Below are 22,622 nucleotides of genomic sequence, written 5' to 3'. Positions count from 1 at the left end.
CTTTAAATTGAGGGGTGAGAGATATAGGACAGATGTCAGAGGCAGTTTCTTTACTCAGAGAGTAGTAGGGGTGTGGAACGCCCTGCCTGCAACAGTAGTAGACTCGCCAACTTTAAGGGCATTTAAGTGGTCACTGGATAGACATATGGATGAAAATGGAATAGTGTAGGTCAGATAGGCTTCAGATGGTTTCACAGGTCGGCGCAACATCGAGGGCCGAAGGGCCCGTACTGCGCTGTAGTGTTCTATGTTCTATGTTCTATGTTTGTGCAGACCATACCCTCGTCGTAAAAATACTGATGAGAGGTAATGGAGCAGGCTACATGTGAGAGAAGTACATTTTAGCAGCTTTTCAGCATAAGTCTAGATTTAAAATGTCACCGGTTTCTGTAAATGTCCTTGTACATCTCTGTCAGGAGACATTTTGTCCACTGAAGTGCTTTGGATGATGCCATGGGAATCTAGTGTTGACTGTGTCAGTGTTTCCAGAGCTACTTAACACAGGGAAAGATTCCAACCAATTGTCAGTGAAAGGATAAAAGGCAGAATTACAATCCGGGCTGTTAGCGTGCTCTTGGAGGAGGATGTGACACCCTTGAAGCCAAAGACAAGGACAGATTGATCACGTAGTCATGTGGTTATATACCACAAGCTTGTTCACTGTTATAAACATACAGGGTAAAATCTTGAATTCTGATAATAAACAAATACACATTGGTGAAAAGCTCCATCTAGTGTCTGAGTACCAAACATCAACATTGCACATATGTCAAACAGCAAAGATCATGGAATCCCAGATCACAGATTGAACCTGGGTCGGAATTCTCCCATTTTGAGACTAAGGGCACGATTTTCCAACTTTGTTGTGCTCTCACTCAAGCAAGGCCGGTGAATTGCGGGAGAGGCCACAAACGGGATCCGCCCCAGGCACCAAACAGTTTGCAATGCAACCGGTGCACTCCCGTAGGCGAAGTCGGGATCCTGCCGTAGCATGGCGAGAAACCAATTATCACCACTTAAGCTCATTTCCATACAATTAAAGAGAGCGACCCCATATTCAACGGCATCCCGTCATTCAGCAGCCTCCCCAAAAAGTGGTCACACTGGCACCGATTAGTACTCCTTTTGAAAAACACGAACGTGGCGGAAGGGCCTCTGTGGTCTTATGGTTATGGTGGAGTGTGATTTGATGGGGTGGAGGTTGGGGGTTGGGATGCAGGGGTGGTGGGGGGTGGAATGTGGGGGTGGAGTGCAGGAGCTGGGCTGTGGGGTGTTAACATGTACTAGATGCTGTGGTATGAAGAGGCAAGAGTTCAGCTCCTTTTTCACCAACACACCTTTAATGGTTCAAACTCACTCTGCACAGAACTCTACAGATCATCACAAGCTCCAGAGTCCACCTGAAGCCCCTTTACATATCAGTGTCAATCATTGAACACTGAACATAAATGAGACAATCATTGAACACTTAACATAAATGAGACAACTAATTGCAATGTCTCTTAACCCATTACTTAACACGGGGGTGGCGGGGTGGGGGCACCCATGCAGCCAGTGTCACTCTGCAAAACCAAGGGCCAAAATGGGTGGTCAGTGGGGTCAAGGCACTGGAGAATTGCGATTTGGCGTAAACTGAACATCCACCACGATTTTGGCGTCAAAACCGATTCCGGTTATGCCGACAAAGAATCCCGCCCATGGAATTTGTGCAAAGCCACGCTAAATGTTTCAAAACTCTGTTGCGTATTTAGGTCACAGTGTAGATAATGATGAGCTACATCCTACCAAGGGTAAACGTCAAACAATAAGAAATTCACCACACCCTCTGAATATCCCTGTGCTGAGATCTTTTTTGGGTTTAGTGGATTACTGCAGTAAATTCATATCAAGCTATTGCATCCATTGAATGAACTCTTGAGGACAGGGCCGGCTCAAGGCACCGGCAACTCGGGCTGTCGCCCGGGGCGCCATGTGCTCGGGGGCGCCAGAGACTTGGGTCCCGCGCATGCGCAGTTGGGCCGGTGCCAACCAGCGCATGCGCGGTGGCCGCCCGCCCCCAGGTCGGCCCCCCCGCTCGGTCCGCCCCCCGCTCTGTCCCCGCCCACCCCCGCCCCCCTCGGGTCCACCCCCCTCGGGTCCGCCCCCCTGCCCCGCCCTCGGGTCCGCCCCCCCCTCGGGTCCGCCCCCCCGCGCTCGGGTCCGCCCGCCCCCCGCGTCCGCCCCCCCCGCATGTCCGCCCCCCCGCCCCCCCGCCCCCCCCTCGGGTCCGCCCCTCCTCGGCCCCGCCCCCCCCTCGGGTCCGCCCCTCCTCGCCCCGCCACCCCTCCTCGCCCCCCCCTCGGCCCCGCCCCACCCCCCGCCCCCCTCGGGTCCGCCCCCCTGCCCCGCCCTCGGGTCCGCCCCCCCCTCGGGTCCGCCCCCCCCGCGCTCGGGTCCGCCCGCCCCCCGCGTCCGCCCCCCCGCGTCCGCCCCCCCCGCATGTCCGCCCCCCCGCCCCCCCGCCCCCCCCTCGGGTCCGCCCCTCCTCGGCCCCGCCCCCCCTCGGGTCCGCCCCTCCTCGGCCCCGCCACCCCTCCTCGCCCCCCCCTCGCCTCGCCCCCCCCCCTCGCCCCCCCCCTCGGCCCCCCCGGCCCCCCCCCCTCCCCCCGCCCCCCCCCCCCCCCCGGCCCCCCCCCCCCCCCCCCCCCCCCCCCCCCCCCGGCCCCACCCCCCCAAGGGCGCCGAAGTTCAGCTTGCCCGGGGCGCCAGCAACCCTAGAGCCGGCGCTGCTTGAGGATGAGTGTTCTGAGAAGGAATGTGACAAGGTGATCCAGTTGTGTAAAAGTAAATTGGCAGATGACACAATGCTTGTACATGATGAGTCCAAAAAGATTAAGCTAGCACGTGATAACTCTCCATGGGGAGTAAGTGCTGTGATCTCTCATGTGTTGGATCATGATGAGGAGAGGCTGACTGCATTTGCCTCATGCATCCCCGGTGCCAGTGAGTGGAATTATGCTCAGATAGAATGTGAAGCATTAGGCTGGATGCTCTGTTCCCCCAGCACTATGTTTCTTGGTGACAGGCCGTTCGCCAGAGGCAGGATTCTCTGTTCCTGCCACTTGGCAATGGGATTTCCCATTGTAGCCACCCCACGCTGCCGGGAAACCCATGGGCGGGGGTGCGCTGCCAACATGAACAGAGAATCCTCATCGCGGAGAATTATGGACATATTTGCGGTGAGACGATTTCACAAATATTTGGATGGTAGTATGATCAATCAAAACTGATCAAAAACCACTTATGGCTATTTTGATTTGAAAGTCTCCAGCACCAATATTATCTGCAGCATAAATGCAGAGATTAGATTTGAATTAATCTGCTTATCAGTGCGATATTAAGTACGGATGATCATTGCAAAGCTAATATGTTGTCCAGATTAACATCCCCATCAGAGGCCAAGCTTAACAGGAATGATATATTTTTCTTTTCACGAGTTGCCAGTCACAGCAATTGAGATTGGTAGAACAACCTATGGATACACTGTATCGCGAATGGGTGGACAACACATTGGACGATGGCAGCATTGCAGCACAGTGGTTAGCATTGTTGCTTCACAGCTCCAGGGTCCCAGGTTCGATTCCCTGCTTGGGTCACTGTATGTGTGGAGTCTGCACGTTCTCCCCATGTGTGCGTGGGTTTCCTCCGGGTGCTCTGGTTTACTCCCACAGTCCAAAGATGTGCAGGTTAGGTGGATTAGCCATGCTAAATTGCCCTTAGTGTCCTAAAAGGTGAGGTGGGGTTCCTTGGTTACCGGAATAGGGTGGAGGTATGAGCTTAAGTGGGATGCTCTTTCCAAGAGCCGGTGCAGACTCGATGGGCCGAATGGCCTCCTTCTGCACTGTAAATTCTATGGATTCTATGGGGAGTCGAGGAGGTGAGTAGCCATCTTTGCTCACAGGCAAAGAGCCCCGTGCTGGGCCTGCCACCTCCGTGCTCGATGGGGGGTGGGGAACCCTCGGCTGGAGGTGGGGGACCGTATGCAGGGGTGGGCCGCCATGGGGTGGGGGGCTACCGCACACGGCACCACCATGCCAATCCCTGAATCGTGTGTACCCATTCAGGGGGCAACCCCTGTCCCTGCCCGTCTGTCCCAACGATCACCCATAAACCCCACCGACTGCTGAGGCCTCTAGCTGAGCAGCTGAAGGCTATCGCTAATAGGGAATTGACAATCGTGGTTAAGTGAGCACTTCACACATGCCGTGGATTCCCGTGGGTGGGCGGGCCATGTAGCATATGGGAGTCATTGCCTAGCATCGCAATCATACTTTGATGCGTCAACACTGCGCTGGAACAATGCAGGGGGCAACACCACACACGCAACATCCGAACAACAGGGATAGGACACAGCTCTGGGGACATGTCCACGACCGGAGGGTGGGTGAGCGCCACTGGGGGGATGCCTGGAGAGATGGGCAAAAGGCCCAGCGGTCAGCCCGCATTGCGAAAGGAAGTGACGGAGGCATCATAATGGTTTTGCGAAAAGGTATTTAATATGTTCCACAAACCCCACTCTCGATGGTGCCGCCCCACCCCCTACCTACCATCCCCTCTCCCTGTGCCCTCAGTGATCTTCAATGTGATTTGCTCTCCGAGCTCTACCTCTACATCTTGGCGTTTTCCCAGGATGCATATTTGAGGTGGAGGCTGCCAGCTGCCTACACCATCCCGTGACCTTCGATGCTGGTGGGCGTCCTCTGGGGCCGGAGGGCCCTGACTCGTGTGGGCAGCACATGCACGGCAGTGGCCGCCCTGTCCCGTGTGCTGACCGCGAGATACGACCTCATCAGAGGTTGGAACTCGGGGGAGCTGGTGGCCAACATCCCCAGTCCAGGGTCTGACTGAGCACAAGGCACCCCCTCCTCCCACTCGGTACCCATAGGGCCCTGTGGTCCACCTTGTGATGGAGGGGCAGCTGGTTTGTGCCCCGGCTGCCCCTGCATCATCTGGCTCAGCCAGCCCTGGCGGTTCCCCATGGTCCTCACCATTGTGTCGACGCCCTCGGCGATGTTCCTCAGTGACTGGGCCATGCTTTGCAGCACCTCAGCAATGCCCACCTGTGCCTGGAACAAGCTCCGCCCCTCAGCCATTCCCTTCTGAGAGTGGGACTTGTCCCGCAGAACCTCATCAAAGTCGGCCTGGTACTGGGTGACATGCCCCAGTGAGTTGGACATCCGGCCGAGACCCTCAGTCTTGGCCGTCACCGACTGCGGAGTCTTGGATACCTTCATTCATGGTGCCAACATCGTGCACCAGGCTCTTCATTCCGGTCGCCACCCTCGCAGTGTTGGCCTCGGTGCCACTCCTTGCCAGCACCATCTGCTGCACCCCTAGTCTCTGGGACTCCTCCAAGCGGCTATGGATCTGCTGGAGTGACGCTGATATCTCCCTCAGAACACCCAGGTTCGTCCCTATCAGCTCTGGGTACCTCTGTACCACAGGCTCAGCTGGGTCCTGGGATCTGGTGGACCTCCAACTGCTGTCTCGCCTGGGGATTCCTGCCTCCATCTGATGTCCATCAACAGCAGTGTGGTGCGCACCAGAACGTGCCCCAGAAGCCTGTCCACTAACATGCCCCACCAAGGTGTGTGTATCTGCATTGGTGGAGGGTGGGGGTGACAGTGGTGTGCCGCGACTACAGTTGCATCCGAGGTGCTCTCTTCCGAGGTGTTATCCACGGAGTCAGAAGAGGGGGCCGCCCAGGATGGGCCGGTGCCGTAGGCTGGGGATCTGAGGGAGAATGGACATGTGGCCAGCAGGAGGGATGGGTCAGTCAGTAAGTCAATCACTACTCACGTTTGACATGTCCTCCGGTGGATCCCGGTGGTTCCTGACCTCTGCGGCATATGTCAGCCTCCGCGTATCTGACCGATCTGTCCTCGGCCACACCGATGAGATGAGGATTCATAAGTCCAGCATCCGTCCACCAGTCTGGTGGACTGCCCTCTCCCGACGATTATGGGAGAGCTTTTCCTGAGGCAACACAGAGAGGACACCATTAACCATACGCGTGGTTCACAGTGGTGGGAGGGCATTTGAGAGAGGGATTGGGGGATTGAGGGAGGAGGGGGTAGATGTTCCCTTGGGTGGTGGGGTGCTTTGGTATCTACTCATAAGGCTGCCCGGTGTAGGTCTTTTACCTTTTTTCGGCACTGGAGGCCAGTTATCCTGGTCACAGTCCCTAAGCTCATTGCTGCCGCCACCTCATCCGAGGCAGAAGTGTGTGCCTTGTGGCTGCCCATCAGAGGAACAGGACATCCCTCCTGGCCTCCACCGCATCTAGGAGCCTCCCCAGATCAGCATCTCCGGATCTTGGGCAGTGCCATTGTTGGCTGAGCAACTACAGCTGAAGTGCTGCTCAACGTTGTTAGTGGGGGGCAGGCGAGCGCGGTCCCGGCGAATCAGCTGACGAGCCTTCATTTGCAACGAGAAACCCGTGAGGCCTCGTTAAATGGACCAATTAACGTTGAACTGCGTTGCTGGTTTTGCTGAGCCAAGCGCCGAGATGCTCGTGGCAATTCCCGCTCGCTACCACACTTAGGGAAAATATTATAAGGTGACTCTGGCCGTGCCTGCACCACTGATCAGAATAGGGAGATTCCGGGACTTCCAGTTGCAGCGATGCGGTGAGCGGTCGCCTACAGGGCAGCTCCTGTTCAGTGACGCACTTTTGGCCCTTGTCACACGATCTATGGGTGTAATTTTTTTTTTACAAAAGGGAAGCGAATTTGTACTTACCGGTCTCTCCTCTGAAGAAAATATGCCTACCCTGGAACTAACGGAGAAATTGGTGGAATTCCTTGTGGGGGAGCTACATAAACAAAGGCAGTTGATGGCGGAAGATGTTTCTAGAGCAATCGAGGAAGCGATGCCCCCCTTCGGTTAACCTTGGAGAGGGTAGAGCAGCAGATGGAGGCACAAGGCATGAAGATCCGTGAGATGGAAGAGGCAGTCTCAGATCATAGCGACTGGATTGCCTCTTTGGAGGCTGAGGTTAAGTTGATGGCGGAGACCCAAAAGGTTTTAAGAGCCAAGGCTGAAGACCAGGAAAACAGGCCCAGGCACCAAAACTTGCGCATCATTGGCTAACGGGCGGCATCGCAAGTACGAATGCCACGGAATTTGTGGCGAGGATGCTTGGGAAATTTGTGTTGAGGGAATGGGGGGGTCTTTGCCAAACTTCCCACGGTGGACCGGGACCACTGGTCAACAGATCTTGAAAAGGGCGACGGCCACGAAGGAAAGATATTGAGAAGGGTACCATGTTAGAATTTACCAGAACATTGGGGCAGAACTGGCAAAGCGACAAGCTGGGTTCAACAAGATCAAGGCGGCACTTTACAAAAATGAGGTCCAATTCAGAAAGGTGTACCCTGCTCAACTGTGGTCAACCGTTTAAAAACAAGGACCATTACTTTAATACGCCGGAGGAGGCGAATGACTTTGTGATGAGGAGCATACTGGGAGGGATTTGATTGTGGTTATGAATGTTTTTTGGAGTTTTTCAAATTTGGCATGTTCATGTATATAGTTCCTGTTCTGTTTGTGTTTTAGCTATTTGAGGTTCTGTGTTCGTTTTCTCGCACATTATAGTATGGAGTATTTTGATTGGTCAAAGGGTGTGGACTCTATTTATTTATTTATTGTTTTGCCTAATGTGTAGTTTTGGTTTGGAAATGCTTTCGATGGTCACACACCAACTACACATTGATGGAATGGAAGCCTCTGTGGTTGATGAACCTCGAGGGCTGTTGCCAGAGAGCCTGTGCAGCTACATAGCTGCAGTCTACTGCTCTCTGCACTCCTGGGAGTCTAAGATATCTGAAAAGTCCGTTAATGTCTAGCTATCCCCGTCCAGAGCAAAGTTTACAAAGAACAATACAGAACAGAAATAGGCCCTTCGCCCTCCAAGTCATGAGACCAACCTTGTCCAAAACTCTCAGCACTTCCTTGTGCCGTATCCCTCTTTACCCATCCCATCCATGTGTTTGTCGAGGCGCCTTTTGAATGCCGTTAATGTATCTGCTTCCACATCCTCACCTGGCAACATGTTCCAGGCACTCACCACCCTACTTGTTAAGACCCTGCCTTGCACATCTCCCCTAAACTTTGCCCTGCGGACATTAAACCTATGGCCCCTCCACCCTGGGAAAGAGTGCCTGCCCATCCACTCTGTCCACACCCTTCTTAATCTTGTAGACCTCTATCAGGTCACCACTCAATCTCCATCTTTCTAATGAAAACAGTCTGAGTCTATTCAGCCTCTCCACATAGCTAACCGGCCAGGCCAGGCAACATCCTGGTAAACCTCATCTGCACCCTCTCTAAAGCCTCCACGTCCTTCTGGTAGTATGGCGGCCGGAATTGTGTGCAATATTCCAAGTGCGGCCTCACCAAGGTTCTATACAACTGTAGCATGACTTGCCAGTTTTTATACTCGGTGCCCCATCAAATAAAGGCAAGCATTCCATATGCTTTCTTGACTACCTTGTCCACTTGTGTTGCCACTTTCGAAGATCTGTGGACCTGCACGCACAGATCTCTCTGACTTTCTACATTCCTAAAAGATTTGCCAGTTACGGTATATTTCCCCTCAATGTTAGACGTACCAAAATGCATTACCTCACATTTGTCCAGATTAAACTCCATTTGCCATTTCTGTGCCCAAGCCTCCAACCTATTTATGTCCTGTTGTATCCTCTGACAATCTTCAACACTACCTGCCACTCCACCAATCTTGATGTCATCCGCGAACTTACTAATCAGATCGGCTAAATTTTCCTCCAAATCGTTAATGTACACTACAAACAACAGAGGCCCAAGCACAGATCCTTGTGGAACACCACTAGTCACAACCTTCCACTCAGAAAAATACCCTTCTACTGCTACTCTTTGCCTTCTGTGACTGAGCCAGTTCTGTATCCATCTTACCACCTCACCTCTGATCCCATGTGACTTCACCTATTGTACCAGTCTGCCATGAGGCACCTTGTCAAAGGCTTTACTGAAGTCCGTGTAAACAACATCCACCGCCCTCCTCTCATCAATCATCTTTGTCACCTCCTCAAAATACTCGATCAAGTTAGCAAGGCACGACCTCCTCTTCACAAAACCATGCTGTCTATCGCTAATGAGTCCATTTGTTTCCAAATAAGTATAAATTCTGTCCCTGAGAATTCTCTCCAATAATTTACCTACTACTGGCGTGAGACTCACTGGCCTACAATTTCCTGGATTATCCCTGCTACCTTTGTTAAAAAGCGGTACCACATTTGCTATTCTCCAGTCCTCTGGGATATCACCTGTAGCAAATGGGGATACAAAGATGTCAGTCAAGGCCCCAGTAATTTCCTCCCTGACTTCCCTCAGTACTCTGGGGTAAATCCCATCCGGCCCAGGAGACTTATCTACCTTAATATCTTTAAAAAGACCCAAAACCAACTTTTTGATGTTAACATGATCCAGACTGTCCACCCACCCTATCCAAGAATCATCTGCCACAAAGTCCGTTTTCACTGATGCAAAGTACTCATTTAGTACCTCGCCCATTTCCTCTGGCTCAACACATAGATTCCCCCCACTGTCCTTAAGTGGTCCAATCCTTTCCCTGGCCACCCGATTGCTGACATGTGATGTGTCCTCCTGTAAAGAGAATTGGTCACCTCCTGGATGCACTAATATGTCACTGACTCTGAAATGCTGCACAGGTCCCCAGTTACTCGCTGGAAAGACCCAGATGCAAAGAAATTGGGTGCTGCTATCACCTTCAGGGCCACGGACAGGAGGAAGCCTCCACACCCTTGTGGTGGCAGGTCTTCTCTGATCTCTGGGCAATTGCAGCCTCATCCTGCACTGCCTCTCATTCATCTGTAGAAAGGACACTCGTGGACGATAGACCCTTGGTATTGCAGGTCATCTCCGCTGTCTGACCCTCTGCTCCTCGGCCTGCTGTTGATGCTCATGACCTAGTGCCAAATGCAGTGCCTCCTGCTGGAGCTGTGCACTTTTCACTTCTTTGCTTCCTGCCTCGAATGAGGATTTGCTTCAAATCTCTCTGGACCACTGGATCTATTCTCACTTTTCTTCCTCTCTGAAAGTTGCATGGTGCTTAAACAGTGGGTGTGAATGATAGACTTACAAGGAAGTTGGGTGGCTAAGCTTTGGCACATAGATTGCATTGTTTCTCATGAATGGAATCTGTTTGGCCATTGATGAACGGCATTAATTGTAAGCCGTGACTCCCTTTCACTATAGCCTTCACTCTATTCCCCTGTCTTCCACAATGTAGCTTTTACAAATTTAATGTGAGGCTATTGAGTTGTGCCGATCTCTTTCCTTTTTTTATATTCATTGATGGGAAATGGATGTTGCTGGCTCCGCCAACATTTATTGCCATCCTTAGTTGCTCTACAGAAGGTGGTGGTGAGCTGCGGTGGCTACATACGTCCCACTAAACAGTGTTGCCCAGATAGACTTGGCGTGTGGGCAGAGGGGAAAGGAGACCTCTACTCCCAGGCGCCGTGCTGATCCAAGTCCGTGACACAGGAGCATCTATGGATCCAGCAGCGCAGTGCTGTTCATAAAACCAGCTCAGAATGGAGATGGAGGGCATCAGAAGCAACACAGCACTGTGGCAGAAAGTTGCTGCACCCACCTCAAAATCTCTGGCAAACTGAGGACCCCCTTGTGCACGTGACTCATTTATCAATCAGGTTTTAGACCAATGTGATTTTGTGCTGACGGAATGCGCGATTGGAAAGCATGACGAGGTTTTGGTGGGCAGTTGTTTTAATGAGCATTCATGAGCTGCAAATGGTATTCAAACCCACCAGCCAGCAGGAAGACCCGCAATTAACCCGCCATTGGGAGAATTGCAACAGGATTTTATGCCAGTCGTTTTCCGAAATTTTGTCTCCTGCCCCATTCTCCGATCCTGCCCACCACCAAACCCACCACGGGTGGAATGGGAGAATTCCACTCCTGATCTTTCAGAAAAGAACAGTTTGTCTGCACCCCTCAATCTAATTCCTGTCCTTTGCTAATGAGGGAAGAACCGTATGAAACTAGCTCTGATGTAGGGTGGACAGATGCAGGATCAGAGTACAGTATAGGGACCAGCTCTGAAGACACTGACAGCAAGACACTAGTCAAATAAAGTCCCTTTACAGGAATTAAGCTCACGTTCAGGAGGGAGCCGTATTACAGGAACACAATCTTCCCATTTCTCAGAATCATAAAATCACTACAGTGCAGAAGGAGGCCATTCGAACCGTCGAGTCTGTGCCGATCCTCTGAAAGAGCACCCTACCGAGGCCCATTCCCACACCCCATCCCAGTAACCCCATCTAACCTTTTGCACACTAAGGGACAATTTAGCATTGACAATCCACCTAACCTGTACATCTTTGGACTGTGGGAGGAAACCAGAGCAGCCGGATGAAACCCACGCAGACACTGGGAGAACGTACAAATTCCACACAGTGACCCAAGGCCGGAATTGAACCTGGGTCGCTGGCGCTGTGAGGCAGCAGTGCGAACCACTGTGCCACCGTACCGCCCCTTGCTGTTCTCTGAGCTTTAATTAATCATTAATTGAGGCGGAGTGTTTTTGGGGGGGGTGGGAGAAGGACACAAACTTGTTCCCCTGGTTGAGGACACATTCATTCATTTCATTTCAGGGCCTTGCAGTCAGCAGAGAATGATCCCTCTGTCTGAATTACATCCACACCAGGGTCCCAGAGTGGAAACAACCCTGAGTGAAGCCTCTATTTCTGCTGCCTATTCTGTTTCAGTCCATCAGTATTGTGTTTTACTCTCTATAGGACTTTGATAAAGACAATATTCCTGTTAAAGTGATAACCCACATTCGAAGAGATTTCATCAGCAGTCCTGAATTCCAGCCATCTGTCATTAAGAATGTTTCCTCAGCCTGTGAAGGCCTCTGCAGTTGGGTCCGAGCTATTGAAGTCTACGATAAAGTTGCAAAGGTAAAAGCTGACACCGGGTTAAAGCTAGTTCATTTCATATATTGTATTCCATCAATCAATAAGATGAAAGAAAAATGTAGCAGTTGCATACAATGAGTCAGTATGCTTATTATAGAATCTTAGAATCCCAATAGTGCAGAAGGAGGTATTTCGGCCCATCGAGTCTGCACTGACCCTCTGAAAGAGCACCCTATCTTGGCCCACTCCCCCGCCCTATTCCTGAAACCCCGTGTCTTTGGGTACTAAGGGACAATTTAGCACAGTCAATCCACCGAACCTGTGTCATGATATGCAAACATGAAACCAATGAACACTCAGAATAGGACACAACCAATGGGCAGTCAGGACACTCAAGAGGTGGCGTCACCACATGGCATGAACAGTATAAAAGGGATGAGGCACTCACACCCTGCCTCTTTCCGCAGACAGACATCTAGAGAGTTAGGCAGGGTTGATCAGCAGCATCACACCCCAGCACGTGGCTTAGAGCAAGCTGGTACAGTTAGACTGAGTTACTACAGTTAGATTAGCAGAGAGTCAAACTCATTTGAGAACTGTGTTAATAGTTCAATAAACACTTTGAACTCATTTCAGAGTCTGGAGCATCCTTTAGTTAAGACTGCATCAAGTAGCAGCCTGTGTTATCCGATGCAGCATAACACAACATGATACCAGGAGTGACTGTTCAATCTATTTAGTTCAACTCAGCAAGATCCGTGACAACCAGCTGCTGCATACAGGCACAATGGACAAGATTACGGCTCCTCATCAGCTCAGGATCATCGGCAATCTTAGTGCCAACTGGCGATCATTCAAGCAGAAATTGCAACTATACGTGGAAGCATCCGACCTCAACGACGTGACCGATGCGCGAAAGATAGCTCTTCTACTCACCACTGCGGATGACCATGCGATAGAGATCTTCAATCCCTTTCACTTTTCCGAAGGGAAGGACAAAACAAAGTACCAAACCATCCTGGACAAATCCGACAGCCACTGCGAAGTGGACACTAACAAAATCTTCGAGCGCTACATATTCAAGCAGAGAATGCAAGGTAAAGACAAATCCTTCACCTCCTATCTAACTAACCTTAGACTTCTAGCGCAATTCTGCAACTTCGGTGATATCACTGACACCATGATCAGAGATCAAATCGTTTTTGGAGTCCACTCTGATTCTCTGCGAGAGCAATTGTTGAAAATCAAGCACATGACCCTGCCAGTCACGATTGGAACGTGTGCTGTGCATGAGCACTCCAAAAATCACTATTCACAGTACAAAACAGCAGAAAGTGAAAAACAAGCCTCCCACGAGATGGAGAGCGTGCAGGCCATCTCCCGGACGCAGCGCCTCCACATTGACGAAAGCAGCCATTTCACCGGCTCTTCCCGGGGCCCGACGCATGCGCAATGCGATCGGGAACACAAAACGGCCAAAAACCGCACTGTATAGGTGCAGACGTCCGAGAACCACACTGCGCATGCGCAACGACGCACTGAGCGTCATGACGTGTGCGAACTGCGGCACCGCCCATTTTTAAAAAAAACTGCCCTGCAAGAGGCAAACGCTGTTTAAACTGTGGGAAACCAAACCACTATTCAGCCCTGTGCAGATCTGCACCACCGGTCAGGAGCCAGCGCTCCCAATTCTGACAGCGGCGCATCTGAAGTGTGCAACACCGAATGCATGACTCTGATCCAGGCAATGTGACTCTGATCTAGGCAGGCCAGATGATGAATACCTGGATAACACTTATCGAGTGGGCATTATTACGAAGTGCGAATACCTCACACCGGACACATCGCAAGTCCAATCAATCCTGGCCGTGGGTTCCGAGGACGAACAGCATGCAGTGATGAAGGTCAACCACTGCCCCATGCCTCCGCCAACCTGATTTCTCAGTGGACCTCAAGAGAATTAAGAAGCCCCCCACAATCCTTCCAGCTGCCTGCAAACTCCTGGACTACAATGGAAAAGCAATCAAGGCACTGGGGTCCTGCCATCTGCAGGTGTCCAGCCGACACACACAAGCAAGCTTACGCTTCGAGATTGTTAAACCAGACAGGGCGTCCCTGCTAGGTGCGCACGCCTGCAAGCAACTGAATCTCATTCAAAGGGTCTACACCATGACACCGTCCCATTCGGATCTTCAGGCCAGGATCACCGACATCCTAATCCAGATGTATTTAGCTGGAGGGACACGCTGCCATACGAGTACAAGATTCTACTGCGGCCTAATGCCAAGCCAGTGGTCCACGGACCACGATGTGTCCCTGCTCGACTGAGGGAGAGCGCCTGAAGGCAGAGCTCACGAGTCTACAACAAAAAGGCATCATTTCCGAGGTCACTGAACCAATCGACTGGGTCCGCTCGATGGTGTGCCTACGCATCGGCATTGACCCAAGGATCTAAACAGAAACATTATGCAGGAACATTACCCCATCCCGAAGAGGGAAGAAATCACGAGTGAGATGTCACACTCGCGCTTCTTCACAACATTGGCCGCATCCCAAGGATTTTGGCAAATCCAACTTTAAGAATCCAGCAGAAGACTCTGCACCTTCAACACGCCTTCTGGCAGATTCTGCTACAACCGAATGCCATTTGGCATCATCTCGGCATCAGAGATTTTCCATCGCATCATGGAACAGATGATGGAGGGAATAGAAGGGGTTCGTGTCTACGTTGACAATATCATAATCTGGTCCACAACCCCAGAGGAACATGTGTCGTGATTCAAGAAAGTATTCCGACGCATACATGAACATGGCCTCAAGCTAAACAGGTCCAAGTGCTGTTTTGGGATATCCACGGTGAAGTTCCTGGGCAATCAGATTTCACGACATGGTGTGCGCCCGGACACAGACAAAATAAAGCCATCGAGGCAATGAAAGTCCCCGAGGACAAGAAGGCAGTACTGCGCTTCCTGGAAATGGTCAATATCCTTGGCAAGTTCATCCCGAATTTGGCCACACACACCACGGCCCAACACAACCTGTTAAAAAAAAGCAACCACCTTTGAGTGGAAGGCGGAACACCGAACGGAGTGGCTGGATCTGAAAGCCAAGCTCACCACTGCGCCCGTCCTTGCATTCTTCGACCCAGACCGAGAGTCCAAGGGGGCAGCAGGGTAGCATGGTGGTTAGCATAAATGCTTCACAGCTCCAGGGTCCCAGGTTCGATTTCTGGCTGGGTCACTGTCTGTGTGGAGTCTGCACGTCCTCCCCCTGTGTGCGTGGGTTTCCTCCGGGTGCTCCGGTTTCCTCCCACAGTCCAAAGATGTGCAGGTTAGGTGGATTGGCCATGCTAAATTGCCCGTAGTGTCCTAATAAAAGTAAGGTTAAGGGGGGGGTTGTTGGGTTACGGGTATAGGGTGGATACGTGGGTTTGAGTAGGGTGATCATGGCTCGGCACAACATTGAGGGCCGAAGGGCCTGTTCTGTGCTGTACTGTTCTATGTTCTATATCCACAGATGCGAGTCAGGATCGCATTGGGGTGTTGTTGCTTCAAAGAGACGACACGTCATCCTGGGTACCAGTAGCATACGCGTCACGGGCGATGACACCCACTGAGTCCAGATTGAGAAGGAGTGTTTAGGTCTTCTCACCGGCATCCTCAAATTTCATGATTATGTCTACAGCTTGCCAACATTTACTGTTGAGACGGATCATAGACCTCTGGTCCACATCATCCAAAAGGACCTGAACAACGTGACACCTCGTTTGCAGAGAATTCTGCTCAAACTCCGGAGGTATGATTTCAATTTGGTGTACACACCTGGCAAGGAGCTCACCATCGTTGATGCATTGTCCCGCTCCGTCAACTCACCCAGCGAACCACTGGAGATAATCCAACACATTGAATTGCAGGTACAACTGTGTGCAAGCACTCTCCCGGAAACAGATGGGAAGATCGTTCTCATCCGAGAAGAGGCGGCCAAAGACCCACTGTTGCAGCGAGTCATCTACAACCTCAGCAATGGCTGGCAGAAAGGGCAATGCCCTCAATTCTACAACGTCAAGGACGACCTGACGCTGATTGACGGCATCCTGCTCAAGCTGGACAGGATAGTCATCCCACTACGTCTCCAGAGCATGGTGCTGCGGCAGATTCATGAGGGACACCTGGGCGTAGAAAAGTGCAGACGCAGGGCCCGGCAAGCTGTCTACTGGCCCAGCATCAACCAGGACATCACGGACATGGTCCTGAACTGCGAAACCTGTCAGAGGTTCCAACCAGCGCAGAGCAAGGAGACGCTCCAACCACATGACCTAGAGACCTCTCCGTGGTCCAAAGTTACATTGACCTATTCCATGCGAATGGTCGCGACTATATCTTAATCATTGATTACTTTTCGAACTATCCTGAGGTGCTGAAGCTGCCAGACCTCACCTCACGGACCGTCATCAAAGCGTGTAGAGACATTCTCACGGCATGGCATCCCGAACACCGTCATGAGTGACAATGGCCCTGTGCTTCCATAGTCGAGAAGGGTCCATGTTTGCCAAGAGCTACAATTTCAGGCATGTCACCTCCAGTCCGCACTATCCGCAGTCCAATGGCAAAGTCGAAAAAGGGGTGCACATCGTTAAGCAGCTCATCCGCAAGGCCTCGGACTCCGCTTCCGACATACACCTTGCACTACTTGCGTACCGGGCGACTCCCATGGCATGTCACCAGCTCAACTGCTGATGAACAGGGTCCTGCGGACGATGCTTCCAGCCATACACCTGCCCAACCTTGATCACCTCTCGGTGCTGCAGAAGATGCAGCAGCTTCGCGACAGCCAGAAGCAGGGCTATGACACACATGCCACCGATCTGGACGTGCTATCCCCGGCAGACATGGTCAGGATCAAGATACCGGATGGTGGGTGATCTGCTCCGGCTGTCGTTGTTCGCCAGGCCACGCCCAGATCCTATATCATACGTATGGCTGGTGGCTCCATTGTGCGAAGAACTCGAAGGGCACTGCGAAAAGTTGCTTGCCCACAACCACTTCCGTCTCCATTTCCATATGTCGAATTGCCAGACACCTCGAACCACAAGGCCACCAGTTGTGCCTCCCACTCGCCTGTCAAGACACCGTCATCCCCTCCACCACCTCTCTGGCGGTCGACGAGGATCAGACACAAGCCTCAGAGACTGGACTTATGAGCATTTGTTTTGTTTGTTCTGTTCTGTACTCCTCAGTTAGTCACATTAGACAGACACATTCACATGTATATACATCGAAGAAAAAAGAGGGGGAGATGTCATGATATGCAACCAGTGAACACTCAGAATAGGACACAACCAATGGGCAGTCAGGACACTCAAGAGGTGGCATCACCACAAGGGGGCATGACATGAACAGTATAAAAGGGATGAGGCATTCACACCCTGCCTCTTTCCACAGACAGACATCTAGAGAGTTAGGCAGGGTTGATCAGCAGCATCACACCCCAGCACGTGGCTTAGAGCAAGCTGGTACAGTTAGACTGAGTTACTACAGTTAGATTAGCAGAGAGTCAAACTCATTTGAGAACTGTGTTAATAGTTCAATAAACACTTTGAACTCATTTCAGAGTCTGGAGCATCCTTTAGTTAAGACTGCATCAAGTAGCAGCCTGTGTTATCCGATGAAGCATAGCACAACAACCTGAACATCTTTAGACTGTGGGAGGAAACCCACGCAGACAAGGGAGAACGTACAAACTCCACATAGTCATCCAAAGCCGAATTGAACCCGGTCCCTGGCACTGTGAGGCATCAGTGCTAACCACTATAATAATAATTAATATGAAAATTGTGTTTAGCCAGTCTTTTTTCAGAGATTTCCACATTGCTACTTAGAGTTCAGTGGTACCTCGGTACATACTTGGCAGAGAACTCACTGCAGGGGATTTAAAAAGGATACAGATATCACCGAGCCCACAGTGCTCACAACCTGGACAACCAGTATCAGTTCCAGAATCTGGCTAATAAGGGTTCCAACCTTGGCTAAAAGAAGGGAGAGAAAGCAAGTTGAGGTCTTAGCTGTTTTGAAATCAAGGCCACATTTACCTCTCTCAGCCTCTCTCCCTCAGCTGCATTGGGCAAAGCATGCTCGTTTCTGTATCCCTGGACTGTGCTGTGTCTATGTGCTTCCTGACTACAAGAACAGCACTGACAATCCCATCACAGCACTGGGGGTGCAGGTCATGGGGATGATGTCAGGTGGGAGTGTGGAGGAAGGCAAGATGTAGGGGGGTGGAAGTGAGGGGTGTAATGCAGGATGGCAAGATGTGGGGAGCAGGAGTGAAGGGTGATGGAGGGGTGGAGGATGGGAGTGAAGGGTGTGATGGAGGGGTGGAGGATGGGAGTGAGGGATTTGATGGCGGTGGGAGATAGCAGGATGTGCGGGGTAGGGGTCTCTGCTTTTTAAACCTTGTGTTGCCTCTTTCAGATTGTTGCCCCCAAACGGACGAAACTGGTGGAAGCAGAGGCTGAGTTGAAAATCCAAATGGAAAAACTGAATAATAAGAGATCTGAGCTGCTGGAGATTCGGAGAAAACTGGAACTCCTCCAGAACCAACTCACACAGAAACTCACCAAAAAAAAACAGCTGGAAGAGAGCATCAATGTAACAGAGTGAGTCTCCTTCATCCCTGAATATCAAAGGCGATGGGGCGATTTGGAGCCCGTGTTTGCTATAAGGATAAACAACGATGCAGGCTCAAAATCCCATGAGAGTCGGGAAGCGATATTCTCGTCGACAAGATCTTATTTCCCGGTTTTCCCTGTCCCTCGCCAGTGATGTAACTAGGTTCAAATTAAAGGGCTTCTCAGCCAAATAATCCCCCTCACTAAATATTCCCACCTCAACATTGTTCTGTCACCAAGGTTCACAACAGCTATATAAAAACAGGAATCGGTGGAAGGGAACTTGTTGGGGGCGTCAAGTTAAGTAAAGCTCCCAGAGTGGGGAGAGGGGCCTGCTTGGGCAGTGCCAGGCGTGGGTCATCTGGAGAGCCCATGGTGGGGTGTTCTTATGTGTGTTGGAGGGAGGAACGCTGATGCCGGTGGGGGTGGGGTGGGAGAGAGAAAGCACTCCTGATACCTCCGCAGTGTTGGGGGCTGGGGTTGCACTGATGCTTCTGGGCAGGTCCTCTATGTACGTGACAGGAGAGGGGGAGTTACCTTGCAGCGCACATTGGGGCACCCTTTAAAGATAGTGCCCCAATATAGGCTCCATCCTGCCAGAGTGATGGCATAAACTACGCTCCCAGATTCTCTGTGCACTGAATGCCAGAAAATCTGGTCTGAAAACTCAGCTGTGCATCTGGAATTTACCTGGCACAGTCCTGGCACTGCCCCCAACACTCTGGCACAGAGCCCGTGTCTCACACACACTACATATCACACTTTAGGGGGTGACGATCAGCCCACGTTAGCCGTCAGTGAGAAGAACTGTGAGATTTGGGAAAATGTGATTCTCGCCGGTGAGATTACAGTTTTCCAGTTTTTCACGCCACTCGCTAGTGATATAACAAGGTTCACACCCAGAAGGATGGGAACCTCATTTACATACATTTTAATATACTTACTGAGCCCCCCATGCCACATCATCCTCCCCTCACTGAATATGAAAGCTTCGGCGGCCCGACGTCACATCAGCAAGGTTTACAACAGGTTCTGAAAAATGCGAATCAGTTAAGGGGTGCAAAGGTAAGTGTAGCCCTGGGGATAGAGGGACATGGCATGGTACTGCCCTCTTGCACTGCCCCCTCGCATTTCCCCTTGTTACAGGTTGGCACTGCCAGGTGATCATGTCAACCTGTGCCGGGGCAGTGCCAGGGGAGGACTATCTGGGGAGCCCATTGGGGGCAGGGTTCATGTTATGTATGTTGGGAGGGAGGAACACCCGAGGCTGATGCTTGTGGAGGGGCGGGAGGTGCCATGTCCATGGGGAGTAGGGGCTAGAGAGGGTTTTCTTTCTGTGCTCAGTGAAGAGGCCGTCCTGATCTCTGTGAAACCGCATACATCACTCCTTGTATATCACCCTCTCGCATCACCCCACCTCCATCAACCTGCATACATAATCCCCTATGCACCAACCCTTAAACACCTGCCCCGAAACATCAGCCCTGATACATCACCTCTTGTATATCACCCCTTATACATCACCCCTTATACATCACCCCTTATACATCACCCCTTATACATCACCCCTTATACATCACCCCTGATACATCACCCCTGATACATCACCCCCTCTACATCACCCCCTCTACATCACCCCCTCTACATCACCCCCTCTACATCACCCCCTCTACATCACCCCGATACACCACTCTTTATACATCACACTAGGCACGATTCTCTGGCCTACCTGCTTTCAATGGGATTTCCCATTGAATCTACGCCACACCACTGGAAAACCCATGGTGGTGTGCGCCTTGGCGGGACCGGAAGATCTCACTAGTGTGATCAGTCGCAAGGCTTCGTCCTAAATATCTCATTAGCAATCCTTTAACTCAACATCTCTTTGAGTGTGTCAATGTCAAAACCTATATCCAAGTTGCTCCGCTTCTCCTGGCAGTATAGTTTTGTTGCCAAACATTTGAGCCTATTCACCAGACTGTGATAAGTTCTAATTCATTATTTTCCCGTCATTTGAAAATACTAAACTCTTCTCTTCCCTCCAGTACTTAGACTTCTCGTTATCTTCATTAAGGTATTCACTGTGACTCAATTGTTGACACTTCCTCTCACTCTGAGGCTTCTGATTTCACTCCAGAGATTTGAGTCCAGACTGACACTCGGGTGTAATACTGAGTGTATGAGACATTTAGCCAAAGCTTGAACTTTCTCCGATGGTGGGGGTGAGGTGGGATTGTTTGTGAGATCTTACCGTGTGCAAATTGGCTGTTGTGTTTCCGACAATACAACAGTGATTACATTTCCATAGTATTTCATAGACCGTAAAGCATTTGTTCAGAAAAGACTGTAAGGTTAAACCCAGCATTTACACACCCAGTCTGTTTAAGTTCAGTGGTGGGGAAGTTTCTATTTGGTAGAGGATTAATAATCACACTGGGAAAATGTGGGTTGATTAGGAAGAGCCAGCATGGATTTCTGAAGGGGAAATAGTGTTTAACTAACTTGCTGGAGTTTTTTGAGGAGGTAACAGGGCCAATGAGGGCAGTGTTGTTGGTGTGATTTACAGAAGACATTCAATACAGTGCCACACAACAGACGTGTGAGAAAAATGATAGCTCATGGAATAAAAGTGACAGTAACAATGTGGATATAAAATTGGCTGAATAATAGAAAGCAGAGAGTAATGGTAAGTGGATATTTTTTGAGCTGGAGCAAGCTTTGTAGAGGTGCTGTTCAAGGGGTGGTATTGGGACCCTTGTTTTTCCTGATATATATCAATGATCAAGATCTTGGTGTGCAGGAGACAATTTCAGAGTTTGCAGATGATACAAAACTTGGAAATATTGTAAACTGAGGAGGACAACGTAGAGCTTCAAAGAGAAATAGACAAGTTGGTGGAGTGGGCAGATAGCTGGTGGATTAAGTTCAAAATGCAAAAGAGTGAGGTGGTACATTTCAGAAGAAATGGATTGACAATATAAAATAAGGGGTAAAATTCTTAAAAGGATGCAGGAGCAGAAGAACCTGGATTCTTGTGCATAGATCATAGAAGGTGACTGGACAGGTGGAGAGAACAGTTAATATAATATTCTGGGATTTAATGGGGGCACAGAGTACAAGAGCAAGGAGGTTATGCTGAACTTATGCTGAACTGACACTAGTTAGATCTCAGCTGGAATATTGTGTGCAGTTCTGGACATCACACAATAGGAAGGATGTAAACACATAGGAGAGAGTACAGAAGAAGTTCATGTGGTAGTCACCACTGATGTATATATTGTATATAGAGGATGTTGGTGTAGGTGTTTTGTGGTTAAGACCCTGTACTACAGGTACAGGGGTAGTTCCCTGCCTGCTGGCTCCGCCCAGTAGGCGGAGTATAAATATGTGTGCTCCCAGTACAGCAGCCACTTCGCCAGCTGCTTTAGGAGGCCACACATCTTAGTGTAATAAAGCCTCGATTGCATTCAACTCTCATCTTTGTGTAATTGATCGTGCATCAGTTCACAAGAATGTTTCCAGGGATGAGAAACTTCAGTTATGAGGATAGGTTGGAGAGGTTGTGACTGTTCTTGGAGAAAAGAAGGCTCAGAGGAGATTTGATAGAGATGTTCAAAATCGTGAGGGAGCCAGACAGAGTAGATCAGGAGAAACTGTTCCTACTCATAAAAGAATCATTAACAAAAGGGCACAAATTTAAAGTGATTTACAAAAGAAGCAAATGTGATGTGAGGGGAAACCTTTTCACACAGTGAGTGGTTGGGGTCTGGAATTCGTTGCCTGGACGTGTGGTGGAGGCACGGTCAATCGAGGCATCTAAGAGGGCAGTAGATGATTATTTGAATGGAAACAATGTGCTGGGGTTCAGAGACAAGGCAGGGGATCAACACAAAGTCATGTTGCTTGTTTTGAGAGCCGGTGCAGACATGATGGGCTGAATGGCCTCCTGCGCCATAACAATTCTGCGA

General features: G+C 50.6%; 1 protein-coding gene across 1 annotated transcript in view; it reads left to right on the top strand.

The window, feature by feature from the left end:
* Positions 1-22,622, top strand: part of LOC119973221 (dynein heavy chain 3, axonemal-like) — a 714,697-nt gene that overhangs the window by 506,839 nt on the left and 185,236 nt on the right. The window contains exon 47 of the mRNA XM_038810887.1: positions 18,458-18,642. Coding sequence (XP_038666815.1) covers positions 18,458-18,642 — 185 coding nt within the window. The remainder of the gene's footprint in view (positions 1-18,457; positions 18,643-22,622) is intronic.

The sequence above is a fragment of the Scyliorhinus canicula genome, chromosome 11 (genome assembly GCF_902713615.1).
Source record: "Scyliorhinus canicula chromosome 11, sScyCan1.1, whole genome shotgun sequence".
NCBI classification, from domain to species: Eukaryota; Metazoa; Chordata; class Chondrichthyes; order Carcharhiniformes; family Scyliorhinidae; genus Scyliorhinus; species Scyliorhinus canicula.
The sequence above is the reverse complement of the archived record's forward strand: the minus strand, read 5'-3'. Positions and strand labels throughout refer to the sequence as shown.